The 26,084-nt window shown below is 42.8% G+C and overlaps 1 protein-coding gene across 5 annotated transcripts in view; it reads left to right on the top strand.

The window, feature by feature from the left end:
* Positions 1-26,084, top strand: part of SUMF1 (sulfatase modifying factor 1) — an 80,496-nt gene that overhangs the window by 12,373 nt on the left and 42,039 nt on the right. For all 5 annotated transcript variants that reach the window (XR_012640172.1, XM_074957534.1, XM_074957533.1 and 2 more), the window contains exons 2-4: positions 5,088-5,261; positions 7,925-7,999; positions 25,472-25,554. Coding sequence is in view for 4 of the 5 variants with exons in the window: in XM_074957534.1 (XP_074813635.1) it covers positions 5,088-5,261; positions 7,925-7,999; positions 25,472-25,554 (332 nt within the window). In the remaining variant the exon portion in view is untranslated. The remainder of the gene's footprint in view (positions 1-5,087; positions 5,262-7,924; positions 8,000-25,471; positions 25,555-26,084) is intronic.

Below are 26,084 nucleotides of genomic sequence, written 5' to 3'. Positions count from 1 at the left end.
GTCAGCAAGAGATTAGAAGGTAGGCAGTTATATAGCTCTGATCGTGTCTCATTGATGCATTCTTTAAAAGTCCCCAGGAAACTTAGGAGTAACTTCTTATCAGGAAACCCACTTGCAGTGAGACAAGTGTAAAAACCCAGACTGCTGTTGAGTTGAAGATGATTCATAGGCGTTTAGACTCCTTTCTGTAAGATCAACTTCAAATTTAGTCAGTTTAAAAAAAATAACAGCCAGCTGAAAAGTAATTTCAGGTGCTCTGTCGGCCTTGAGTTCCCTTTGCCTATTGTGTGGTTTCACAGCCACTTCTGGCTGTCTTGTAAAAGATGGTAAATGTTGCTGTGAGGGAACCCAAACAAAAGTGGAAATCTTACTGTAGAGAAGGGAAACAGTGAAGCTGGCTGGACACAGTGCTGTTAAATGAACAATGTAAACCTAAAAAAAAAAAAAAAAAAAAAATCGAGAAATAGGAATTGGACAAGGAACATAAACTCCTCCATTGCCCACTTAATGTGTCCAAATGGTTATACCTGGTAGCATCATTGTGAGATAACAGTACAAGACTACCGATTCTCAACGTTCTCAGCTTCATGGTGCATCAACATGGAAGTCCAGGTAAGCTTCTGTCTGAGAAGGGTATCCATGGACATTACAGGTGAAAGCCAACTTGATGGCTTCCTTTATGTGTTTGTTTTACAGTAACAATTGCCCTTGTAATATAGGTCATGCTGCAGGATGGATATCCTAACAAAGGCCACCGCTGCTGTTGGGTATTTATTCTGCAGTGAAGTGTCAGTGGAGCGAAGCGATGACTCACCGGTGCACAGCCTGCTGCTGGTCGTCTTGGGAATTAGCTCTTTCCAGCCCAGAGCACCCTCTGCAGGCCAGTGTCTCGCCTGCTGCTGGCCCCCATGTCCCTTCTGGACCCCAGTGCCCCTTTACCTTGGGGTTCTGCCCCCTGACAGTGCCCCCACACTCTGGGTCTCCCCTCCCAGGGGAACCCCCAACTCTCTATCCCCACCTTGCCTCAGTGGCTACTGCCAGTTATCCTCTAGGCCCCACTCACTGGGGCAGACTGCAGTCTGTCATGGCCACTCATCATTGGTGAGGGGGGTTTGGACCTGCTGCCTTTGCCTAACCCCGGGCTGCCCCTTTGCAACCCCAGTACCTGTTTTGGCCTTTGACGAGGCCCGCAACCTGGGGATTTGCCAGGTTGGAGCTCCCCAGCTCCTCCTCCCTTTCCCCAGCACTGCTCTGTCCCAAGTACCCTTCTCCCAGGCAGCCAGGTCCTTCTCTCTCAAGAGCTAGAGAGAGACTGCCTGAGCTCCTGGCTCACAGCCCTTTTATAGGGCCATCTGTGGCCTGGTTGGGGCATGGCCCCAGCTGTGGCTGCTTCCCCAGTCAGCCTAGCCTTTTCTCTCAGCTCCAACCCTCTCCAAGGGCTGGCTTTTAACCACTTCTGAGCTGGAGCGGGGTGGTGGCCCCACTACAGTCAGTCTCTTCATTTTCATAAATAATAATAACAGTTTAAAATGAGAAACAGAAAGTTAAGTACTTCAAGTCCATATTGGGCCGAATTTATATTGATGGGTACTGTGGAGAAAGGTTCTTTGTATCTTAACTGTATAACTCCCCATATTTAAAATCCAATGGACTTTTCTCCATTTTACTGTAGTTCTAACTCATCTACTCAAGAAGTGTGGCTTATGTATACAGATCTCAGGAACTATCTCTGAGAAAGGGCATCTATATCCCTTGTCCTCTTAGACTTCAAAGAGTTATCAATCATGAGGGAATCAAAACTGCTGTCTGCTTGTTTCAAGAAGATACATCCCCTGCTAGATTCTGTCGTGTTGGCTCTGCTAGTTTAGGTTTTTTGGGTCCGGTTCTGCAGTTGCTTTTGCCATTGAACTCCTGTTAAGTCGAATGTGAGTTCCGCAGGAGTGGTCACAGGATGGGGCCCAAGTCTTTCTTGATCACTTTCAGATGTAATGAAAACAAGGCTTGTAGTTCGGACTGAGTGGGAGGGTGAGTATTGTGCAAGTCAGCCCTCAGCAAATCCACTCATCTACTTGTGTCATGGGAGTTAATTGTGGAGGGGAATGGTGCTTAGAAGCAGTGAGGGAGTGAAGGGAGCCTCTCTTGATGTGCTTAGGAACATCACTGAGGGAGGAAGGAGGCAATCTTCTTCCCCCAGACCCTGCATACAGGCTGACAAGTAAGGTAACTCCTTTGTTTAGTGACCTGTTATCAATGGCTGATGCCAACTGTCCTAGTTAGTTTTGCCATTCGGTTATAAATCTGAGCTGCAACTCCCTATTCCAGCCCAGATTTCTTACTGAGGCATCACCACCACTGTTGTGTATTGAAAAACATCCAATGGCACCTTCAGATTTAAACCTACCTCTCGAGATCTAACTGGCTACTGCATGAATCCACTCCTTCTCCAACAGGGTGGATCAAAATTGAGTTAAAAAAACAAACAAACCAACCTTAAAGAGGACTTCTTAAATTTAAATTAAATACATTTTTCTTTTTAAAAATAAGCTGTTTAAATGTGACATTATGATAAGATGTGTTACTGTAATCTATTAATCATTAAAATAAAGAAAGCTGCTAAAATTTTAATGAGTTAAAGGATGCTTTTTAATGTACACACAGGATTTTGGAAAAACATCTTTAACTCTTGAGGCAATTTAGGTTTTATAAATATGTCACAATTCCTGTACTGCACTGAGTATCTGCAATAAGAATCCCCATCACTGGAGATTTGAGGAACAGGTTGGACCAATATCAGTCAGGGATGGTCTAGGTTTTCTTGGTCCTGCGTCAGTGCAGGGGGCTGAATTTCACCTCGAGCCAGCCCTACATTTCTATGATTATTTCCCGTGAATGCTGGTATTTACATTATTCCAAATATCAGTACTTTCAGTTTCTGTTATGCAGAAAACTTTTACTGTTTCAGTTTAACCTAGCAGGTGCAGAGAGAATATTTTCTTCATGTGGACTAGTTGACAGGCGAACCTTGAAAAAGCAGGAAAGCTTGTTTTCCTTGTCCAGTCTGTGAATATAAACCAAGGGGAGAAGATGGGATCTACCAATGCTAAAAACTTGAACATGGGGCCAGATTTTGAAAGGTGAATGGGAGTTGACATCAGTGGGAGTTAGGCACCTAACTGACCTACACACTCTTGAAAATTCCACTGAGTACCTGTCTGCATCTTTTAGGTGTCTAAATATCTTGGACAGCCTGGTCCATGGTGACCAGAAACAATCCATCAATACACTAATGACCATTAATACTGTCTTTGGTTATAATACATGAGTTTTAAATCAAAATATGTTTTGATAATTTCCCCCCTCTATATCCAGCATATTTAAGTTTTTTTATTGAATTAATAAAAAAACTAATTAAAATTGCTGGTTTTGTGCATTTGTAATATAATTTCAGTTTCTATCCAAATGCAGCTTGACACAAATCATGAGTAAAAATGGTCGCCTAGCACACTAAAAAAATGCACCATTCACCATTTTCTAATGCAATAAAGTAAAAAATTAAGAATCTGAATAAACGTATGTTGAGCTACATAACTGCATCTATAAATGTGTATAGATAAGTTTATTCTGCTGGTTAGCAAAAAGTACATTTAGTGTAAAGGTCATATTTAGTTATTATAGTCACTAAGAAAATCTTTCTTTACAAAAATAACTTCAAAAGTACAAATACAAAATAAGATTCAAATCTGATTTTAAATCAAGGTTCCTTTGTGTTGATTGAAATCATGATTACAGTCAGTGATTTAAATCAATTCACCATGTTCTCCAGTCCCATCACTTAACCATGTCTTGGATGCAACTAGGGTTTGTATGATGAGGTGCATGGATCCCACACTAGAGCAAATCAGGGGGTTACCTCACTTCAGGGAGTCTTACCACCCTGGCAACCCATGTCGCTGGCCAGCTGGAGCAAAAGAGCCCCTGCCCTGAACTCAACAAGGTGCAGGTATTTAAACAGGAAAAGGAAGGGTTTGGTGGCTTTTAGAGTCCTTTTTCCTTCCCTCTTTCTTGTTTCATCCCCATGGGGAACGGAGCCAAGAGCCTGCCAGAGTCAGGTGGCGGGGTGCTGGTGGAAGAACTGTGGGAGCAGCCTGCTTTTCATTTGCTGAGGACTGCATGCTGCTTGAAGGGTCTCTTGGGTGAGACTATCTGATCTCTTGTCATTTTGTTGGTAGGGACTGACTGAAGCCTGCTGGGGGTTTAGCAGTGGACTCTTTGCAGTGACACACATCTGGGGGAAGCCTGGGTGTGTCTTCCCTAAAAGCAGGCTGAGGCCATAAAGAGACATTATAACTTGAGATAGAGTTCTGGCATTCCTTCATGGCATTGTGTCTATTTACTTCCTGAGCCTGATGCTACAGCTCCAGACCAGCCTTGCACAGTGTGGAATATTAATTCATTGTAAGTTTACCGTATACCTTTTGATGCAATGTTGAGATGCAGGTGCTGTCTCTACCTTAGGCAGTGATGGAATGCTGTACTTATCAGTTCATAAATAAAATCCCATATACACTTAGTATGCGAACAGGTAGGCTGTGCTTTGTCCTCAAAAGAACACTTTGCAGCTTCATAATCTCCATGCTGTCCATCTACATGTCAAGTTTTCTCTCTGCACCAGATTGAAAAATCAGGATTCTTCCTTTTGCAGTGAGCAAGATGCAATTTTCACTGATTGCTTTTTAATACTTCACATGCAAAAAGGAGGCACAGTGACAGTGGCATCCTTCTCTCCCATCTGGAGATAGGTCTGGATCTAAGCAGTGGTCTGAAATCCCTGGGAGCTCTGTGGGAGTGGGGTAGATTGAGAACTGTGCTTTTCATCTTGGAGACCATCTCAACTTACTTTACTTTTAAACCTTGAACCTTCCAGATATTATAATTGTTAATTACTGAACTATATTCTAGTCATGAAGAAAGTGTTGTTCAAGGCAGTGTTGACCCTCATTTCCCAGACTATGATGGAAAAACAATGGCAAACTGTTTAACTTAAAAATGACTGCAGTTATTTTCAGTCCTATCTGTTTCCATTGCAGATGGCCCTTATTCCAACAGGAATGTTCACAATGGGTACTGATGAACCTGAAATACAGCAAGATGGGGAATGGCCTGCTAGAAGAGTCCATGTTAGCCAGTTCTATATGGATCGGTATGAGGTCAGCAATGCAGAGTTTGAGAAATTTGTGAATGCCACTGGCTATGTTACAGAGGTAAGAGAAAGCTACTGTAGGATTAGCTGTCAGAGTACCCTTCTGGGAAATTCAGGCTCAACTCTTTTCCCAAAGGAGGCCACATTATACATTTTGCTTGTAGATTTACAGGCCCTAGAAACAAATATATTCTATCCAAATTGGTGGCAAGTTTAAACATTTTTTGCTTTTAACCTCTTCTAGATGGGAAGGGGTCCCACAAAAGGGGCTGTTGACCCCCTGCAAATGCCTCTTACACAGTATTTAGTTGGTTTAACTGAGAAAATAATCTTAAACTGAATGGACCACAGACAGCACATGCTGAAGACCTTGGCCCAAACTCGTGCCTGATGTGCTTTCAGTAGCATTAAACCAATTATGAATATGGTGTGTTGTATTTCCGGCAGGGCTCTAGGTATTAGAATTCAGGCAGGCTTTCTTTAGGCAAAGCAGTGTAGACTGAGTGTGGGTGATAGACACCTGGTTATAATGATGTGTCTTGGTGTAGTTAGGCTGATGTAGCAAGGCAACCCCCCAATGTATATGTTCTGTGCTGGTGTGGGTTACTCTAGCAAGGCATGCCACTACAAACCCTGCTTTTACTGGTGCTGCTCATCAGCACGGGTTAGGACCAGTGCAGCTATGCCAGTAGGTATCCTTGGTATAGACAGGCCCTGATTGAGATTGCTAAATGCATGCTTTTAACAAACCACCTTAATGTGTCTAGGGACGAGTTTAAGACACAGTACTCCAGACAGTGAGGCAGCTGGAGAAACTGCAGGCTGGCCAAACACGGCTGCTTTCTAGCAATCTGGGCAATACAAGGTATCCATTCCTCCTCCATCCAACAGTAACCCACTCTGGAGGCCCAGATCTTTTCTGTTAGTTTGGAAGCTGTGATGACATGCCTGATGTGCTTTCTGTAATACATGTAAGCCATCTAGCCAAAATCAAGTTATCAGTAACTATTCAGGCTTGAGAGGAGGCCCACCCTTGGAAGCAGAATCTTATTGATAAACTGGTTTGGATGATGAGAATCCTTCACCCTTCTTGCGTAAAGTTCAGGTAGAGGGCTGTTCTTGTATCAGTGGAACCAATTTGTACTCACTGAGCTGTTGGCTCAGTAATTGAGGTAAAGTCACTTAATCCACTTAAGTTTGAACACAGGCTCTTCATTGCAAACAGCTTCTGGAATGTGCCTTACACTCCAATGCCCATTGTATTATTATCTTGTGGGATGAAATCTATTTCTGGCTCTACTTGATGATTTCAAATGGAATGGTTAGATGTTCCACTCAACACCCTGGCACAAGGCCACTTTGTACATGGGATTTGGAAAAATATATTCAGAGCTAGAGTAAACAGCACTGAATCTACAGGCTCTTGAGAAGCAGCTGAGCTATTGTCTATAAAAACATTTGTCTGCATAACTGATTTATCTCAGGTAAACATAATACTAGCTTAATGAGTTTTTCTTCTCCAGCAAAAGGCTAACTTGGTCTCCAGTATAGCCAGTAGTGATTATTTTCTGTAGCTTTCTGTTTATGCACAGGTTGCAATCTTCAGATGCTCATAAATCCTGTTAAATCAAAACTAACTTTTTTTTCAACAAGCTAAGGAACTAGTCCTCAGTGAAGACCTCCGTCAAGATCAAACTTCAGGCACTCTAGTTTGAGCCCTGTCCCTGGAAAAAGCAGCTGGAAATTCTTCAGATGCGAAAGGGATGGAGGGAGGAAAAGAGATTTTTTTTCTTCCTTCCTTGTTGCTAAGTCAAATGGCTGAAGGGATTTTGTCCAAACTCTGCATGATCTGGATTTTGAGTGGTGAATGTACAGGAATCTTCAGTCCCAAAATTGACTCTTTCAGAAAGTTATTAGAATGTGGAAACAAGGTTACAATGGTTTGCAACCTTGACTACTGTGGTCATAGCTGTGTGGCCTGTTTTGATAAACTCAAGCAATGAAGTAGAAAGACAGTTGTTGGCTACCAATAACCTGTTTTGACTCTCCTCATAAACCAGCCCAGGTATTAAAATACTTTTTGCTGTGCTGGTGCACCTCATGTATCGTGAGTTAGCGAAATGGCTAATCACTGTTGTTTTTCCTTCTGAAAATGAGGTGGCTTTGTAGAATGTTAAGATAAATGGGTTAAATTTAATAGTGCTCTATGGGTTTTGTGCCAACACCTTAGTATGTGGAGCCAGTGAGCACTGAAAACGAGTAAACCATGCCACTTAATTATTTTCATATGACTTCAAAAGTAAAGGAAGATTAATGGAATAGATTCCTTACTATTAATATTATGTACATTCCAGTATTGCTTTTTAAAAGCAAATCAGGACAATTAAAAAGCTTTCCAATTAATAGATGTAGAAATGGTTGCAGGACTTCTTAGAACTGTCATCTGTTCCACTAATTCAGTCAGTCTGCACTTTATATCAGTGACTGTTAAAGAACAACTATATCCCTGGGTAATTTGGCCTTTCATCCACTGTTCTTCTGCTCAGTATATTGTTTGCTTTAAAGCAAACTCCAAATTCCTATTAGAAAGAATTAAATTAAGTCTATTATCTCCTTAATGGTCCCACTTGATGCTTTCTTATGCTGGCATTTTAGGGGTAAAACACTTCCAGTGGACTCCTACAATCTGCTTGAATTTGGTATATATATTTTTTTTCCTTCTAGGCGGAGAAATTTGGAGACTCCTTTGTGTTTGAGGGTATGTTGAGCGAACAAGTGAAGACTGAAATCCAGCAAGCAGTGAGTAATGTGGTTTACAACTGGTAGAGAGCCTGACTAGTGACCACAAAGAGGGACGCTTTAAGACTTGAGGCAATAGTATTAATAATAGTATTGTGCTGTGTACCCTAATCCATTTACAAGAATATTGGGATCTGCCATGAGGATTTGGATTTCAGTAAGACAAAGAGGAGAATAATAGGCTTTGAGGGTTAGGTAGTACGGAGGGTAAGTAGTGTGCTACTCTGTCACCTCCAGTGACCTGAGCTTCAAATTGGGAATAAGTGATTCCTTAAAAATGCATGTGGCTTGGTCTCCAATTCCAACTGCCCCCAGTGCTCTGATCAATATCAGCATAAGAGTAGACTAAATGGTGACTTGACAAGATTATTAGTTGTATTGTGGCTGTGCCTAGGAGCCCAGTCGTGGAGTAGGACCCCATGTGCAAGACATTGTACAAAGAACAGAAAGGTGGTCCCTGCCCAAAGTGCTTGTAGTCTAATATATTACAGTACCTGCCCACGCTTTCCTGGCTCCAGCCCCATTTATCAGAAATTGGATTGGAGAGAAGCCTAAAGTTACTGATTGAAGGGAATGGTTAAAAATTAATCCACATACTTAAAATAGGCCTTCCTGTGACAAAGGGCCTTTCTCTAGATTATAGGTCATAGAGGAATATGTGCTAGTCAGTGGGACTGACAATGGGAATTCTTGTGTTTTGTTCCTAGATCTGCTGTGAATAAATCAGTTCAACTTTTTGGGCCTCAGTTTGCCCACCTGTAAAAAGGATAATACCTACCATCAGGTGTTGTAAGGGTTACCTCATGTCTAAAAAGCGTGCGGCAATCCTCTGGAGAAGATCAAGTGGTGGTCAGTGATTTTAAATAACTAGCACCTTCTAAAAAAATAAAATAAAATCAAGGACACCCTAAAAAGAGCAATATAGAACTTAGCAAAGTGGGCTTTCTCTGCAGAAACAAAACCCTTCTACACGTGGCTTGCTACCCCTCCTCCCCCCCACCCCCAAGAGAGAGGCATATTACTGCAGTGTTCTGGTGCTGTATAGATGATTGCAACCTTTCCTCTCTGCTTAAGGTGGAGCAGTTTCCCCCCTTAGCAGCATAGCACTAAGAGGAGCAGCAGAGTATTAAATTTCCCTTAAACATCTGCATAGGCTACCACGTGAGCGGGTTTTAGATCTTTATTTTGGCAGACTGTTGAAGACACATGATTTGGTATTTTAACACTTAACCTTCACAAAAGTGATTCATCTTACAAAGTGCATAGTGTGCTTTTAGGGGAAAATGCTATGTCCAGGAGCAAGGACCTTGTACAGAGCACTACAGAAATGCTAACACTAGGTAAAATTAAACACTGCACGCTTTTACTTGCCGTATGAAGAACCAAAACCTATAAATGAAAAGGAGGGGGAGAGCTTATGAGGCTTTTCAACTACAGTTTGAAAACTCAATCTCATGGCAGATGTGAATCTGATGGGTTGCAAATGGCAAAATAGCAGTTTGTTCCATCATTCTTGAAACTGAAGGATAGCCTGTGCTTTTTGTTGTTAACTAAAACAGGGAAAGAAATATGATCGGAGTAGGGCTGTTAGGTGTCTTGTAATGCAGTGCCAGAGCTTGGGGATTGTGGGGTATTAGACCATATTGAATTTTAATAAAGTTTAAAAAAACCCAAAACACCTAAAGCTTCCAGTACATAAGTAATGATGTGTGCAGATGCTGAAGGTGGAAGAAATACAGTCATTGGATCCCAGTTAGGATCGCTTGTATGCCTGGGAATGTAAAATCTGGCAGGGAATGTTCCAGAGTTGTGTGCAATCCACACTGGCCTTCTGGTGCTGTGCTGCAGAAATCTACAAAGCAGGTTGTGGTTAAGCAACCCAACCTCATTCTATAGTATTTTAAAGTGAGTGCTTTTGTAGCCTAGCCTTAGTCTTTTGTATAAACAAATACTGTGTATCTGGGAGCCGCTTGCCTTGATGTTGTACCCAAACTGTCGAGTATTGGCCATAATGCTAATAGAAGCAGAGTTGTGCTGAAGAACTGGCATAGAGCCCAAACTGGTCCTCTCTGCTGCTTCCCCACGTGGATTTTCCGTATTTGGTTAGAGTAACTTTTAGAGGACTGTCCTTTTGTTTTTCAGTATTTATTATTAGGATGTCTTCTAAGTCACTGGCATGCGGAACATCCTCGGGTTAGGCATGGAAAAAGATATTGTGCTGATTACATTGGCAAGCTGCCCAGGGGAGCAGTGACTGGCCTTCCTTGTGGTTTGGCATTTTTTAAGCCGTTGTTAATAGTTTAGACAAAAGTATACCCTAAAATGTGTGGGATCTAGAAAATAAAAAGTGGAAAAGCAACTTTTGATCTTCTCTTCCCCCACAACCTTCAAATCAGCTGCATAGTAGGGAATCCAGCTTTAAACAGGTGATTTTCATTTGTGTGATCAGGATTTATCGATTTCCATAAAGGAGACTATAGTAGCAGTGATAGTGACTTATTATTAGTATGACAGTGACACCCTTCCAAGATCAAGGCCCCATTGTGCTAGATTCTGCTCCAATACAGGTGAGAGACTGTATCTGCTCCAGGAGCAAAAGTGAGAGAGGGAACAGTCACAGACAGATGACTTGTGGGTTATACAGTGGGTCAGTGGCAGAGTCGGGAATTGAACCCAGGTCTCAAGTTCCAGTCCAACTCTCTATCCATTGGACCATGCTTGAAATTGTGGACTTTTGGTTTAGAGTAGGATATTTCCTGTGAGGCCCTGGTTGTGTTGTTGCAAGAAAGTAAAGAAAATGTCTGTAGTTTTGAACAAGCACTGTATGTGGGTTGGGAGGAGGAGCATCTTCTTACATTTTGCCTAAACAAAGACTTGCAACAGGAGTGCTGGAATGATTTGTATAGTGGGGTTGCAAGAGTCATTGAACCAAACTGTAAACCCTGTATATGATGGAAACCACTTCAAGCTGGGGGGGCAGCAGCACTCCCATCACCCCTAGTTCCAGCACCTATGACTTGCATGTATGCAGCTAGAAAAGAGTTACATTGGTGTAGACAGAGAATTAGCCTGCCTGGAGAATATCCTAAATGGGTGATTCACTCAGAAGGGATGGGCATGTCTTTTAGTACTTCATTGGCATTGAGCCTGTAGAAGTAGCTTATAAGAAAATTGTTTTACTGTATCACTAGGTCTGTAGTGTTCAGTTTGGAGTGGTTTTGTTTTGTTCGATATCCAAGTGAGACAGAGATCGACAGTGAATGATTCAGAGGTTCCCAGTCACCCCCAATAAGCTTTGAGTCTGGTTTAAGTCACTGAGGAGTGGGGAAGCTAATAGAGGTGGCAAGGAAATGTGTACTGTGGTCTTGTTGTGGTGAAGTAGCTCTATTTCTTGCAGCAGAAGTGACTGACCTGGTAGTGCTGGAGTTGCTGGCCCTCTATTCAAATTGGATATCGACCCCTTGGTGGTCTTGCAGGTTACCGTAGATGCTGGATTTCCATGTAGTGTAGATTTTTCTGAAATCAGTACTGGTCCCTCCAAAGGACCCATCAGTTGACAGAGCACCATAGGCGTTGGATCCTTCCCTGCAGAGAATGGAGGGAATTATCATGGGCTGCCCATGCAATTGGCATCCACCCAGTGTGCTGGGCTAGAAAATGTCTGCACCTACAGGTGCACTGTCCTTACCAAATGTAATCCCATTGCTTGCACACCATAGTGAAATGAGTTTGTGTCTGGAGTCCATCATGTCTTCATAATTGATGTAGTTGTGACACACCTGAGTAAAAATAACAGCACCTGAAAGCCCAGTTTTCTGAGTGTGGCTGGAAAGAACTGCAGGGTTCTCGGGGCTGGAGGGGCGTAAAATAAGAGATGCAGTTAAGGGGTGGGATCTTATAATTTCACACGAATAAAACTTAAACATACATAAAAACAAGCTGAACATGCTAAACAGCAATCTATTCAGAAGTAAGGTAAGCTTCTAAATAAAGCACAGAAAGGACTTCTAAGTGGCATGAGTTCATGGGTCACCACGATCGATAATCAGGAAGATGACAGAGTTAAAAAGGCTTGTTTCATGTCTTTGCAGAAGTGGGTCAGCTGAAGTGTTCAGCATGTGTAGTACAGTACATGAGCTTTGGAGCCACAAGTATCTCCTGTGGATGCTGCTAACGTCCCTGTAAATCACACAGTGTATAATGCATCCTGAAGGCGGATATGCTAGAGGGAGCCCCTTGCCACCAAACTGAAGGGGAAGCTGGAGTGAACATAGAGCACTGGTCACCACCAGCCGCACAATACCAGACCTAAGGGACCCTGACCTGATCCACTAGAGAAAAGTGTCAGTTTTTTGTTTCTGAGAGTTTGGCTTTTTTTGGTGTGGCAAGCCCTCAGGCAATAAAAGTGAGGTGTGAATGTAGTGAGAAAATTCTTCAGGGAGTTATGTTCTTGTGGCAGCATTGGTATGGCATAAAACACCTAAATGAGACCAAAGATAGATGTCAAACCAATGGTGTTTGACTGTCTGACAAGGAGAGGTTATTTGCCTAGCTCAGTGATCAGAGAATCCAAAAGAAAAGGACTCTGGAAGCAGGCAGGCAATCCTCATAATATGGAGCAGGTGGCCATGTGCTAAAGGATAGCTCATATTTTAAAAAGGCAGCTCTGGAAAAGTGCATGTAGATCAGATATGGCTAAGATGACTTGGCACAAGCTAGCGAACCAGCTCAGAAGATGGGATAACTTAGCAGTCAAAACATTGGGTTTGGATTCCTGGAGATCAAGGGTCAAACCCTGACTTGAGTCCTCTAAGTGGTTTTCGCATAACTCCTTTATATAATAAAGGAGCAGATCCAAAAGAGAAGAGTGTTGTAGGTCATAATTTAGGTGGTTTGTTATGGTTAATTGGGGTCTTGAATGACGGGAGGTGTTGTAACTCATAACTGAGATACAGTGGCGGAGTATGAGAGCTTAGTACTACAGTAGTCGGGGTGGTTGTTCAGGATAGAGGTCTTTTGGCAGAGCAGCATGGGGGGATGTTTACATGATGCTATTACTCCACTCCTGGATCGTTTTTAACAAATGTACATTAGAACAAGTAAGCTCAAGGACTGTCTCTGCTCAGTGGAAAGATACTAAGGTATACTTGACAGTAAAGAGCTTGGCAAGCTGTTAAGAGAAAATGCACAAGCTTTCAGCTCTTTGTGCAGCTGCCGTGAAGAAAGTAACAAGGGTGACACCTTGTATTCCCCTCTCAATACAATGTAAATCAAAGGGTTCCAAACGTATTCACTGGAAAGAAGTGGGAGCTTGTCATTCCAGGTCTGGGGAAGATAAACTCTGACATTTTGATTTTTTTAAAAATTTTTTAAATTTTTTTAAATTTTTTTGCTTTTGGGTCAGAAGAAAACTTGTGACTCAGTTTCAAAACAAGGGAGCTATACAATGTTAAATGTATGGATTTGTATGCTTTCCATTTCTTCTAGGAGGCATTTAATGTTCGGTCTGGAAATGTCCGTGGACTGATGACTGCAAACTGGGATTATCCTGTCACTAGGAGTAAAAAAAAATATCCAGGTGGATTTTTATTGTGAATGTTACCATCTGTGAATCAAGTTTTAGACCATCAAACTCTATTTCCCCCTCTCCTCCCCCCCCCTTGGTGTACAAACCTGTTCAATATTATTATAAGTTAAGATAGTTCTAATCTTAGAAGTGCCTCTTGTGGATCAAGGCTCTATTGTGCTAGACACTGTGTGAACATAACAAAAATCCGTATTCCCTTTCCTGAAGAATTAGAATCTAAACATAGGATGAGACAAATGGGGAGGACAAGGTAATAATTAAACAATTGTTTGTATAATAAGCAGCAGTCCTGACATTGAAGCATTCTTGGGTGTTGCGATTGGGGTCATTGTGGAAGCTGCCTGTATTTTATTATTATTTATATGTTTGTTTGTGTTTGCTATATGGTTACAAGGGATGCTTTAAAGATAATGCGGGTGTCAATCTCTTTGAAGTTTTAGCTCCACCATGCTGAATCCCTACTCATAACCTCAGGATCTGGAAAAAAAGAGGCTGGAAACTGTGAACAAAGAAGTTTGTTTGGGTGTGATAAATTGAGGGTCTGTGATGTGCAGGGGGAGAGATGGGGTCTGTGGAGAATCAGACTGAATCCCAGACCCAGAAGCGGGGTGGAGGGGGAAGGCAGCTGAGCAGGCCTGCCTGAGTTTTAGGTATGTACAGACTGTTGATTGTGTTAAACCCTTTTCTCTTGGTAGGCTGTGTTCCTACTGTTGAGATTAAACAATACTTTGCTTTGAAAAGATGGTTCTGGGATAAGGGGAGTCTTGCAGGGCAGCTGAATCTAGTCAGGCCTGCTGAGCAGTCACAGTTGGTTCCAGGAGGCTGTAGCCTAAGAGGGAAAATTGCTGGATTCTGTCCCAGAGGGAGGCAAGAAGCCTGTCACCTAAGGTGACGTGCTCGGAGGTACCAGAGAGAGGGGGGTCAAAGATGAGTTTTAAGGAGGACAGTTTAGTGCCTTTGCAGGGTTGGGGGGTTTTTTGGTTTTGTTTTGTTGTTTTTTCTGTGTTTGGCAGATATCATACTTTTCTAGATGAGGTCACTAAACCATGGGTTACTTAAATGTTATGTCCTATAGGACATTCTCTGTTGCATTTACGCTTCTGGGATACTTTTGGAATTAGTAGTCTACTAGTTGCAGAATATTGAAACATTTAGAGCTGTCTACTGATACAAGATGACAATACCACCGATTCTTTTTTCTATAGAAATGGTAGGATTATGATGTTAATAGGTTGCAGGATGACTCTGACTACTTCAGTCACAGTCAGCAGCACACAGTGTATCTGTACTGCATGGGATTGTGGAAGACCAGGGATTGCTGAACCACTGGAAAAATAGAAACCCATAGGTCTTTCTGGAGTTCCGTATATGTTGCCAACGAGCAAGCAAAGAGCAGCATGCTTCAAATGCATCCAGCAAGCTCAGAGGCAAATTGCAGAGCAAAAATGTAGTATTCTTGCCAGTGCTCCTGCTGCTGTTGCTGAAAGAGAAGCCTTTTGTTTGTTGCAAAGTTAACCCAAAAAACTTCCTGACCACCAGAACTTGATTGGTTCATTGCAGTGTGAACTTTGTCTGCTTTTCTCGGAGCTGCACACCTGCTCTGTATATGAATAATACAGCACACTTTATGCTTCTGTGAAGGAAAAGGTCCCTACATCAAAGTAAAATTTTGGTTCTCAGTTAAATCTTGAGCCCTTTCCTAATGATCATTTTAAAATATACGTTCTCATCTTGTCAAATTCTTAACTGTCCCATATTGCCAACACTGGCTGTTGAAAAATCAAGAGATTTTTCTTAAATGCTATTAGTTTTGAAGTCTCATGATTTTCATTTGCAGTCTGTTTTGGGGCCTTTAAGAGGGCCCCTTTCTAAGCTTTACTCCAGTGTTAAAGGCTGGAAACTTATTTACTTGTAAGTGAAAGCTGAGATCCTCATGCAGTCAGAGGACTTCAGGTGCTGGGGCTTTGAGAAAAACAATCAATATTGTGAGTTATGATAGAATTGCAAGAGCCAGCAACGCCGTAAGAGAGCAATCCGGTGCAAGAAAAAAGTTAGTGACTTTACCTTTCTAATTCACTAATTTGAATGTATTTAATTTCAGATTTGGTGGAGTTAGTTTTAAGAATGAGAATGAAATATAATTTATTTGTGTAATTATAGAGTGTTTGTTTCCACCTCTTTGTGTTTGCAAAATATTCTGCAACAATGCAAGAATAACAATCACATCTGTAGATTGACTCTTTCAGGCTGCTACTATGACAACCTTGGTATCTGACAGAAGGGTGACTAGAAAAGGTCTCTTCTTTGTCTTGAGCCTTGAAGCAATATTTAGTTTCACACTATTTACATTGTAATGTGTCTCTCTGCAGTCAGTTACATCTGTTTCAATTTAACATAAGACTGTTGCTATGGAGATGGTGTGTTGAATAGAAATAGGTCATATCGGTGCCATTTTCAGTGTATTTATAGAAAAGAAAGGGCTAGCTGGGGAGAGGTCTGGCTCAAGTGAAGGGAGAAGGTGCATTTATCTGAAGACCTTTGTTTGATTTGGGTGGGGGCTTGTTTTAAATATAGGGACCACGTGTACAACTGTAGCCTGTTAAAAATTCCCCAAGTCCTACAGGAAAGGAGGGGTGCATATGTATGTGTGAGAGAGACAGGACAGGATCTTTATGCTCAGTGGAATACACCCTTTAGGTAAGGAAATCCCTTGCAGAATAGGTGAAATAATAATATTCTAGGGCTGTGTATCCTTAATCTCTCCATCTGAAAAGCTGTCTCCGACTTGAGTCGTCAAGCCTTGTCACTGCACTACATTAATCTATTTGGGACTCTGACCTGGGGCAGGACCTTGATGGGAGCTAATAGTAATCATCCAAATTGACCTACATATGGTAGCCACAGTGCAGTCTTAATAAACATTGATTCTAGCAGCCTGGATGGACTGTGTGAGTGAAATTGAGCCCACAGTGGCTGTTACAATTACTGACGCCTATGAGGGATGAACCTTCCACGTTTGTGCAGAATGGCCTGAATATCTCATAGCCCAGTGGTTAGGCATGTATCTGTGAGGTGGCAGATCCCTGTTCAGATCCCTTCTACCCCTCAGGTGGAGGAGGGACTTGAACTAGGGCTGCCCCATATCCCAGGTGAGTACCCTAACCACTGGGGCGAAGGGAGATTCTGCCCGTCTCCTCTTCCCCCTATGCTCATGTATAGGGGCCTGATCTGGTAGGCAAGCTCTGAACATGCTTGCTGGGTCGGCAGGTGACTTAAAGAAGCACCTATCTTTCCTGCAGTTGATGCATAGCTCTGGGACTGAGGGAGCCAGATGCCTGGCATGGGACTGCAGTTTTTCCAAGGCCACCTCTTGTGCCGCCCCCCATGCAAAAACAGTGCAGGAGCCTAATGGCAAGAGAGGTTTGCAGCTGAGAATCCCAAGCAGAGAATCCCAACTCTGAGTGGGGTGGAGATGGAGCTTGGGACACATCTGTCTCCTATTGTTTAGCTTAGGGATTGGCCACCTTTGGCCTGCAACCCGCCAGGGTAAGCTCCCTGGCGGGCAAGGCTGGTTTGTTTACCTGCCACGTCCGCAGGTTCGGCCGATTGTGGCTCCCACTGGCCAATGGGGGCTGTGGGAAGTGGCGGCCGGCACATTCCTTGGCCCACACCGCTTCCTGCAGCCCCCGTTGGCCTGGAGCAATGAACCGCAGCCAGTGGGAGCTGCAATCGGCTGAACCTGCGGACGCGACAGGTAAACAAACTGGCCTGGCCTGCCAGGGGGCTGACCCTGGTGGGCCATATGCTGAGAGTTGCTGATCCCTGGTCTAGCTTAGGTGGGTCATTTCCTAGCGTGCTGACTTTTGTGAATCCTATTCTGAGGTGCTTATCTCTCCCCATTCGTTGTATAGGGAGCCAAGGCACCTCAGTCAGGCTTCAGGAATCCCAGTGATTTTCTAGGTGCCTAATAGTTAGGCATGGCAATGCTCAGCATCACCACAGCTAAGCTGCTTTGTGAATCCAGCCCAAAGTCTCTCTCTCAGGTTTTAGCACAATGATTTAAATACTTTCCAATTCAAAAAAAGGAGCTTAGATGCTGGCATCCAAATGAGATTGAACCATGAACTCCATGTAGCCTCATGGGATGGTTCGTGGAAGATGAATTCAGCTAGAGCAGAGATGGCTGAGCTGCAGTAAAACTGCGGCTCGTGGAGTGGCCCCTTCCCCGCTCCCCCATTCTCCACCTAGCAGACTGGCGTGAGCCGGGGTAGGGAGACTTGGCCTCGCACCCTGTGGCAGGGCTAGAGGCTTCTGCCAGAGACGGGTGCCTGCTGGGGTGGGGGGACACAATTTTAAAGTTTCAGCCCCCCCCTCCACTGCCCCTCAGCAGCTTGAGTCATGTCCCCCCAGGCATGTCCAGCCTCTAACCCAGAGGCCCATCCCTGCAGCTCCCAGGTTTTTTCACTGCCTCTCCCCACAGCCTCAGCTCCCAGCTTGCAGGCTCCAGCAGCTGCTGTGCAGGGAGGGGGCCCAGCAGTACCAGGCGGCTGAGCAGGGCCTGCAAATCTTGGCAAATATCCCACACGTCGCCTTTGGCTACTGCCCAGCAGGGAGGGAGATCTTTGGGCTTCAGCAGGAGCAGGGCTGAAGCTGCAAGCCCTGGCAGGCCTGCTCTAGGTCTTGAACTTCTGAAGATTGTTATATGCGACTTGGAGGGTCAGTAAGTTTGACCACCCCTGAACTAGAATTTGGGGTGAAATGAAAAATTCAGCCTCACTTGCAAACTGATCTACAGAACAGATTCAAGAACCAAGTCCTGAGAAATGAGATTTCAGAAGCCAAACCTAGGTTACTCAGTTACGTGTTACTATCCATAAAGCAATTTACCAGATTTTATTTGAAGGGATGCTATCAGCCAAAATTTGGGGCAAATGAGTTTTCTAAAACTGTTACAAACCCAAGACAAATAAAAATGTTTTCATGATCATTTAAAGAAACCCAAGAGAAATGTTTGTTTTTCAAACAAACTTTTCCCTGCAATGTTTCCAGCCCTGGCAGTACAGCACTGCTTCTAATCCCTAACCTGCCTAAGGAGAATGGATCACTAGACAATATTTTCGGCAAAGGCCAGAATAATCTGCAGGCTTTTGCTGACTTGTCCCACGGAAGTCAGTGAGGCTATTGGTGGAATAAGGGACTCACAGACTGTTCTGGAAAAGTAAATAGGACTCTGAGAAATTTCATTTTTAATCGAAGGTGGCAGTAGCTGACTACGCCTCAGTTCCGCAAATTGCTTCATGGATGTGGGAGAACTTGTAGGAGTGAGTTTGTTGTTAATGATTCTCCTTGCAGTATGATTAAATTGTGTCCTCCTGTCTGCACAATTTCATGAGAGGAGTGTACTGTAGCCCTCACTGTGGTTTCTTAGAGATTTTAGTTCTACAGCAGAGACTATGGGGAATGTAAATATTCAGGTGATTGAACCAACCATATCAAGTATTCTACTGTTGAGCCTTTCTAAAACAACATCCTTATAGTTATAAAAATAGTTGTCCTGTTTTCAGAGGTGTTATCCACTTAAACTGCTTGAACAAACATTTCAATAAAAGTGACTTTTCTTAGACTTTATTTTATTTTTTGAAGAAAGAATAATTTTGCTAATAGAGAACCTGTGGTCTATATTGCAGATTAAAGAGTGTATCAAAGTGAAATGGTTGATATCTTATTTAATTATCCCTTCTGGACCTATTGTTCAGAAGCATATGTTCTGTTTTTGCAGACTGAATCTGTCACCCAGTCTATGGAACATGTCTAGATCTGAAGCATGAGAATGTCAGGCATTATGAAAGCAATTAAGCTCCTTAGTGGTATGAGAAGGTTTGCAGTATTAAATGATGGGGGTTGTAGATCCTCATGGTGGACATCATGGTGTCATTTGAAAACAGGTCCCCGACGTTCCACAAGGCCCAAGCTCGGAAGGTGTTGAAATATAACCTGCTGGCTCACATGCTAAGAGCCCAGGGCTATGAGGTCCAGATCTGAACCCTACTCGTGGGAGCCTTGGGCGTGTGGGACTCCCACAATGAGCCGGTGCTGAGAGCACGCGGAGTCGGTCGGCACTACGCCCGGCTCATGAGATGGCTCATGGTGTCCGACACCATCACGTGGTTCAGAGACATTTGCATGGAGCACATCATGGGAGACCATCAATACTAGGACAAGTAAACAAAACCGCTGGTCAGGGAAATAACCCACTTCCTCCCTTCCCTGACGAACCAAGGGACGCACCCCACCCATGTACCTATTCGCTACACCAACACTGACTTGGGCTCTAAATACATTATATGGGTGGCATATCCAAGATCACTTATTCACTGACTCTTTTAAAAGCTCCCACACCCCAATCTGGGTCTATGCTGGTTATGTACTATGTATGCATCTTGTGAACCTTATAACCGATACTTGTAATCTCTCGTAACTCAAGCCTGACCCCAGATGTACAGTACCTTCCTCCTTAACTTGTGTACATTTGATTTTAAACATTAAATGTTGATTTTAAACATTTTAACATTAGCTTTAAAATTTTTGTCTGTTCTCTTATCAAATTAGCCTTTGTGCTGATTAGAGTTAGAGCAATTTAAAGCATTCTGAGAAGTTTGAAATGCATGTAACTTTTTTCTTTTTGGAAAGAGAAGTGCAATGCATATTAGTTGATAATGTCAATAATAATTAGTTGATAATAATAGTTGATAATGTCAATAAATGATTGACTTAATTGTCATTTGGAAACTAATCTGGAGGTTGTGGTATACCTAGTCTATAATTGTTACCCTGTTTGTATACTTCATCTGTGTATCTTCTAAAAATCTGATTGTTTGCAAAAACTGGCTGCCCTTTGGTGTTCAGTTCAGCACAACTAGAAACAGAAGAGAGACGTGCAGTGCTTTCGTGTGGAGAGACTTTTTCTTCTTTCTCTGTTACCATACACCATTCAGATTGAAAGCATGTTTTCGCTATTTGTGCACAAAGAAATGCTTCTTAGTCACTTGCAAGTTTTTGTTTTGGATAAGGATACAACAGTCCACTACAGACTTCATCTTTTTAAATCTAGCAGTTTCTTAAAAAAAGTCACAGTATGCGCATTTCAGTTCCTGTGAAACTACGGAAGAGATCTAAGTAAGGTTCTGTCAAGTTCTCTTGGCACGTGAATGTCCCTTTAACTTTCAGTAACCACCAGCTCTCAAATGGAGATAGTTGGGCTTCAATCTTCTATATTACGAGTCAAAGATCCCAAATTTAGGAGACAAGGAGAAAATGCAAGAAAGTTGCATACAATCAGTCTTTTAGCTTAAATGTAGTCTGTAGCATGGGTTCTCAGACTCTGGTACTGGTGACCCCTTTCACACAGCAAGCCTCTGAGTGCGACCCTCCCCCCCCTTATAAATTAAAAACACTTTTTAAAATGTATTTAACACCACTATAAATGCTGGAGGCAAAGCGGGGTTTGGGGTGGAGGCTGACATCTCGTGATCCCCCCCATGTAATAACCTCATGAACCCCTGAGGGGTCCCGACCCTCAGTTTGAGAACCCCTGGTCTATAGTGTCAGTTTTGGAATTCACTCATCTGATACTAGTAAATGAAACTACAGCCAGTCTGTGCTGGGGAAAGTGAGCTGGCGGTCTAAAGTGGAGGGTTTTCCTCCAATTGGGATCATTGGAATCCTCCATAAGGGAGTCACGAAGTTTAGTGAGAGGCTGAGCGTGCTATTACACTTCTCAGAAAGGGCAGGGCCTCTGACTGAGAACAGCACTAACATGCCTGAGCTGCACTAGCGTGTCTGCTTCCTTTTTGTAGTTGTCAGACTGGGAGACGAGCACAAGCTCTTTGAGAGTTGTGATTGCCTTCTGGGGTATGCATAACAGGCCAAATTTAAATGGAACCTACTCTGTGAGATAGAAAGCTTTGGTCTCCAGGCTGCTGAGAACCATCCTGGTCTCCTGCACTTAATGCAGACATCTTCTATTCCAGCATTTTGAAGGAAAGTGTTTCAGGCACCTGTGTGTGACCACTTCCTGTCCACAGAGAGTTCTAGGCTTCTCTCTCTGCCTGGAATTCGACCATGCTTCTGAGGCAGTGATTCTCAAATTTATTTGATCGTGTAGTAGTTTACGCCCCCCATCCTCCTGCCACACAAGTACATATAATGATAAAAAAAAAAATCAACATGCAACTCTCATTAAATATTAAAAACAGGAAGGCACTGATCCAAACAGAGCCAACAGTCTGTTGTAATAAGAGCAAAAGCAAAATGGCAATTGTGGTCAATGCTTACAACTAAATCCCTGTTGTAACAAAGGGATTAACATACAGTGCAAGTTTAACAAATTCATCACAATGCACAGCAGCAGCTGAGGACTTGATATGTCTGGAGAAAAGAGCTTTGCTAGTTATTCATTGCTGTGGGTAAAATGTGCACAGTAAGTCCTCCCCCAAAGCTTCTCATGCCCCCCAGAATACATTCCATGCCCCCCCCCCCAGGGGGGCCTATCCCCAAGTTTGAGAACATCTGTTCTAGGGGTTCAAGTGCTCTTATGCACAACTCAAGAATATTCCAAGGTTCCTCACTGGAGAGGTTCTGTCGTGTGGTGGGTTGATCTCAGGGCTGGAAGTCAGCAAATCCCAGTTCTGCCACTGACTCATTATATGGTTTAGGGCAAGATCTTTAGCCATGAACCTTGGGCTCAAACCCCACTTTTAGCTGGGGAAAACGATGTTGCAAGTTTTTGTGAGGATTCATTTTTCTGGTGGTCTTGCAAGTGTAAGCAGTGTACCTTTGCAATGTATTAACCACTTCCTTTTGTCAGACTGCCGTTTATTCCCTCTTCTGAAATTTCCATTTAAGCAATGCTGAGGAGGGGTCAGAACCATAGAGCACATACAGATGAAACATTTAACATTTTCAAATACCTTTCCCTCCTCACTGCTAATCCCTGTGGGTGCAAGTAGCATAAATGGCATCATGCTTCTCCCGGGAAGCTGCTGCTAGCTTTCAGATTGTACTGGTTCAGGCTGCTCATCCACCTAGTCCAGTACCTTGTCTCTGAGTGGGGGCAGTAGCACAGCCTTCACAGGAAGTAACCCCAAGATGGGCAATTCTAGAATAACCTGTTCATAAGGGAAGTTTCTCATTATTACTACCTAGGCCTTATATAGCGCTTTTCATTAGTAGATCTAAGAGAGCTTCACAAAGATCAGTATCATTATCTGAAACTAAGGAACAAAGTTTCAGAGTAGTAGCCGTGTTAATCTGTGTCAGCAAAAAGAACGAGAAGTACTTGTGGCACCTTGGAGACTAACAAATTTATTTGGACATACGTTTCGTGGGCTAAAGCCCACTTCATCAGATGCATGCAGTGGAAAGATAGAAGGGGAGGGCTTCTGAACACCAATAGCAGTCACCTTCAGCCCCCAACTAAAACCTCTCCAGCGCATCGTCAAGGATCTACAACCTATCCTGAAGGACGATCCCTCACTCTCACAGATCTTGGGAGACAGGCCAGTCCTTGCTTACAGACAGCCCCCCAACCTGAAGCAAATACTCACCAGCAACCACACAACAAAAACACTAACCCAGGAACCTATCCTTGCAACAAAGACTATTGCCAACTCTGTCCACATATCTATTCAAGGGACATCATCATAGGACTGAATCACATCAGTCACACCATCAGAGGCTTGTTCACCTGCACATCTACCAATGTGATATATGCCATCATGTGCCAGCAATACGCCTCTGCCATGTACATTGGCCAAACTGGACTGTCTCTACGCAAAAAAATAAATGGACACAAATCAGATATCAAGAATTATAACATTCAAAAATCAGTTGGAGAACACTTTAACCTCCCTGGTCACTCAATCACAGACCTAAAAGTGGCAATTCTTCAACAAAAAAAACTTCAAACACAGACTCCAATGAGAAATTGCAGAACTGGAATTAATTTGCAAACTGGACACCATTAAATTAGGCTTGAATAAAGACTGGGAGTGGATGGGTCATTACACAAAGTAAAAACTATTTCCCCATGCTAATTTTCCCCCTACTGTTACTCACACTTTCTTGTCAACTGTTTGAAATGGGCCGTCCTGATTATCATTACAAAAGTTTTTTTTCCTCTTGCTGATAATAGCCCACCTTAATTGATTGATTGGTCTCATTAGAGTTGGTATGGCAACACCCATTTTTTCATGTTCTGTGTATGGGTGTGTGTATATCTATCTATCTTCCAACTGTATTTTCCACTGCAAGTATCTGATGAAGTGGACTTTAGCCCATGAAAGCTTATGCCCAGATAAATTTGTTAGTCTCTAAGGTGCCACAAGTACTCCTCGTTCTTTTTTTTTTTTTTTTTAAGGAACAAAGGTGAAGTGACTTGATCAAGGTCATCCAAGAGGCCAGTGGCAGAATAGAACCTGTTTCCTGAGCCCCAGTCCTATGCTCTATCCACTGGCTGTACTGCCTTCGCTTACCCTAGGCAGTTGGTGATTGGTTACATACTAAAGCATTGAGAGTTTTACATCATGATTTTTCTTATCCTAGTTAATATAACTGTGGATGTTCTTGTTTATATGCATATGTAATCTTTCTTTAAAAGCCTACTATGCCAACCCATTTTGGGGCAGGTCTGGGTTATTTCACTTAGCTCTTCCACTTGTACTTCCTGTGACCTAAACAGGTATTATCTTTTTGCCTCAACTTGCCACAAGGTGCTTTCATTGAAGTAGGCAGCAATAGTTTATATGTAAACTGTAATACAACTCTTCTGTATGTATTGTTCATAGCTGTTTTTGAAGTAAGAACGATCTTATGATCCTTAAACTATAACAACTACAGAAACAACTTACCGTTCTGTTTAGAGAAACATTGCACACTAATGCAGTCATGAAGTGTTTGTATTTGGCAAAGTAATGCCAATCTTAAAAACAGATCCAAGATATTAAAATTGAGATTATTTTTGTGGTTTGTCTGTCTCCACCTACTGGAAGTTGATAGCAAATACTGCAGATCCAGACTAGTGAGTTTAATTAACTGGAAAGAAAATGACAAGTGTGCTAAATGGAAGTCTTGACCTTAATTGACGGAAGTCCTCAGGGTGTTGTTTAATAGTCCCAAAAATACTGATTCTAGAGTTAGAAGCTGCCAGACCAAACTGGTGAACAAGTTAAAAATAAACTCTTTAGCCATAGCAGGGACAGGATATAACATTGCATAGCACTGCAAAGAGATTGCTTTGATGCTTAGTTGAAATCTGATTTACCAGCATGATGTGCTCAAAAAAGTCTAAAATAGTCTATAAGACAACCTGGGTAAGCTTCACAAATAGTTTCAGGATGCAAAAATTACAACTGGAAATTGGTGAGAAGACAGAGCTGTCAGACATGAATAGCCTGCTCAAGGTTGTGTTTTCAGGAAGCGAGCTGTAGTTCATAACATCAGAGACTTGGGAAAACATTGGGCTTCTCTCAATCCCTTCAAAATCTGAAGCAGGTCAACATTAGTGAAAAGCAGTCATTAAAAGAACTTTGCAGATTCAGTCACTTCATTTCCCCTCTGCTATTCTCCATAGTTTATTATTCCATACTTGTACTGGCTTTTGTTTGGTCATTAACACTGTAGACTAAACATATGGCTCTCAGTTGGTTAGAGATGATCTTCCACACAGTGGGTTTGGAGGCAGTAGACAGGTTTCTGAGCTGTGAGCTTAAAAATGAGGTGTAGTCACTTCTTCACTGTTGTCACTTGGATGTTTCCCAGAATAGCCTCTGACTGGGAATTTAGAAGACCTACAACATTCTTCTTGATTCTATTTGGCCTGTTTTCAGGTTGCAGCTGCTCCCTGGTGGATGCCTGTTAAAGGAGCTAATTGGAGGCAACCTGAGGGACCAGATTCTAATATCTCAAAGAGGTGAGCCAGACATGACCTTTCAGTTTTAACTGTGGTATTTACTTTGTGTCTGTACAAATTCAACGCAGATGGTGGGAGGCATGGTTCGAGACGGGCTTCTTGCTGTGCTCTTTCTATTGCTTCTCAGTGTATAGACGGTATTTTTTTCCTGTTGCATATAATACTGTAATTGGGACTGCTTGAGCATTTGCTCTAGTTAAAGCATTAGCACTTGAAAGAACTAATAACCTCTGTCACGGTTAGATAAAAATACTCTGGCTGGGCACGTTGTATCGATTTGAAACTTGATTGGACTTTAGGTGTCCTGTTCGCTTTTGATGGTCTGGGACCTGCCAACCTGAGAGAGCACTGTGGCTGAGATCAGCAGAGGATGCTCTGGATTAATTTATGTCTTCCCAACCCTGCTGCACCCCTTTCATTATAAAAGAGTTGCATGTAAGGTATCCTCTGAGTGTGCTCCATGGTTCAGGAATTCTGAGGCCATCTGTCTTATAGAGAATGGCTCAGGATGTTGGGTGGGGGGGAGGGAG

The sequence above is a fragment of the Natator depressus genome, chromosome 7, assembly GCF_965152275.1.
Source record: "Natator depressus isolate rNatDep1 chromosome 7, rNatDep2.hap1, whole genome shotgun sequence".
Lineage (NCBI taxonomy): Eukaryota > Metazoa > Chordata > Testudines > Cheloniidae > Natator > Natator depressus.
The sequence above is the reverse complement of the archived record's forward strand: the minus strand, read 5'-3'. Positions and strand labels throughout refer to the sequence as shown.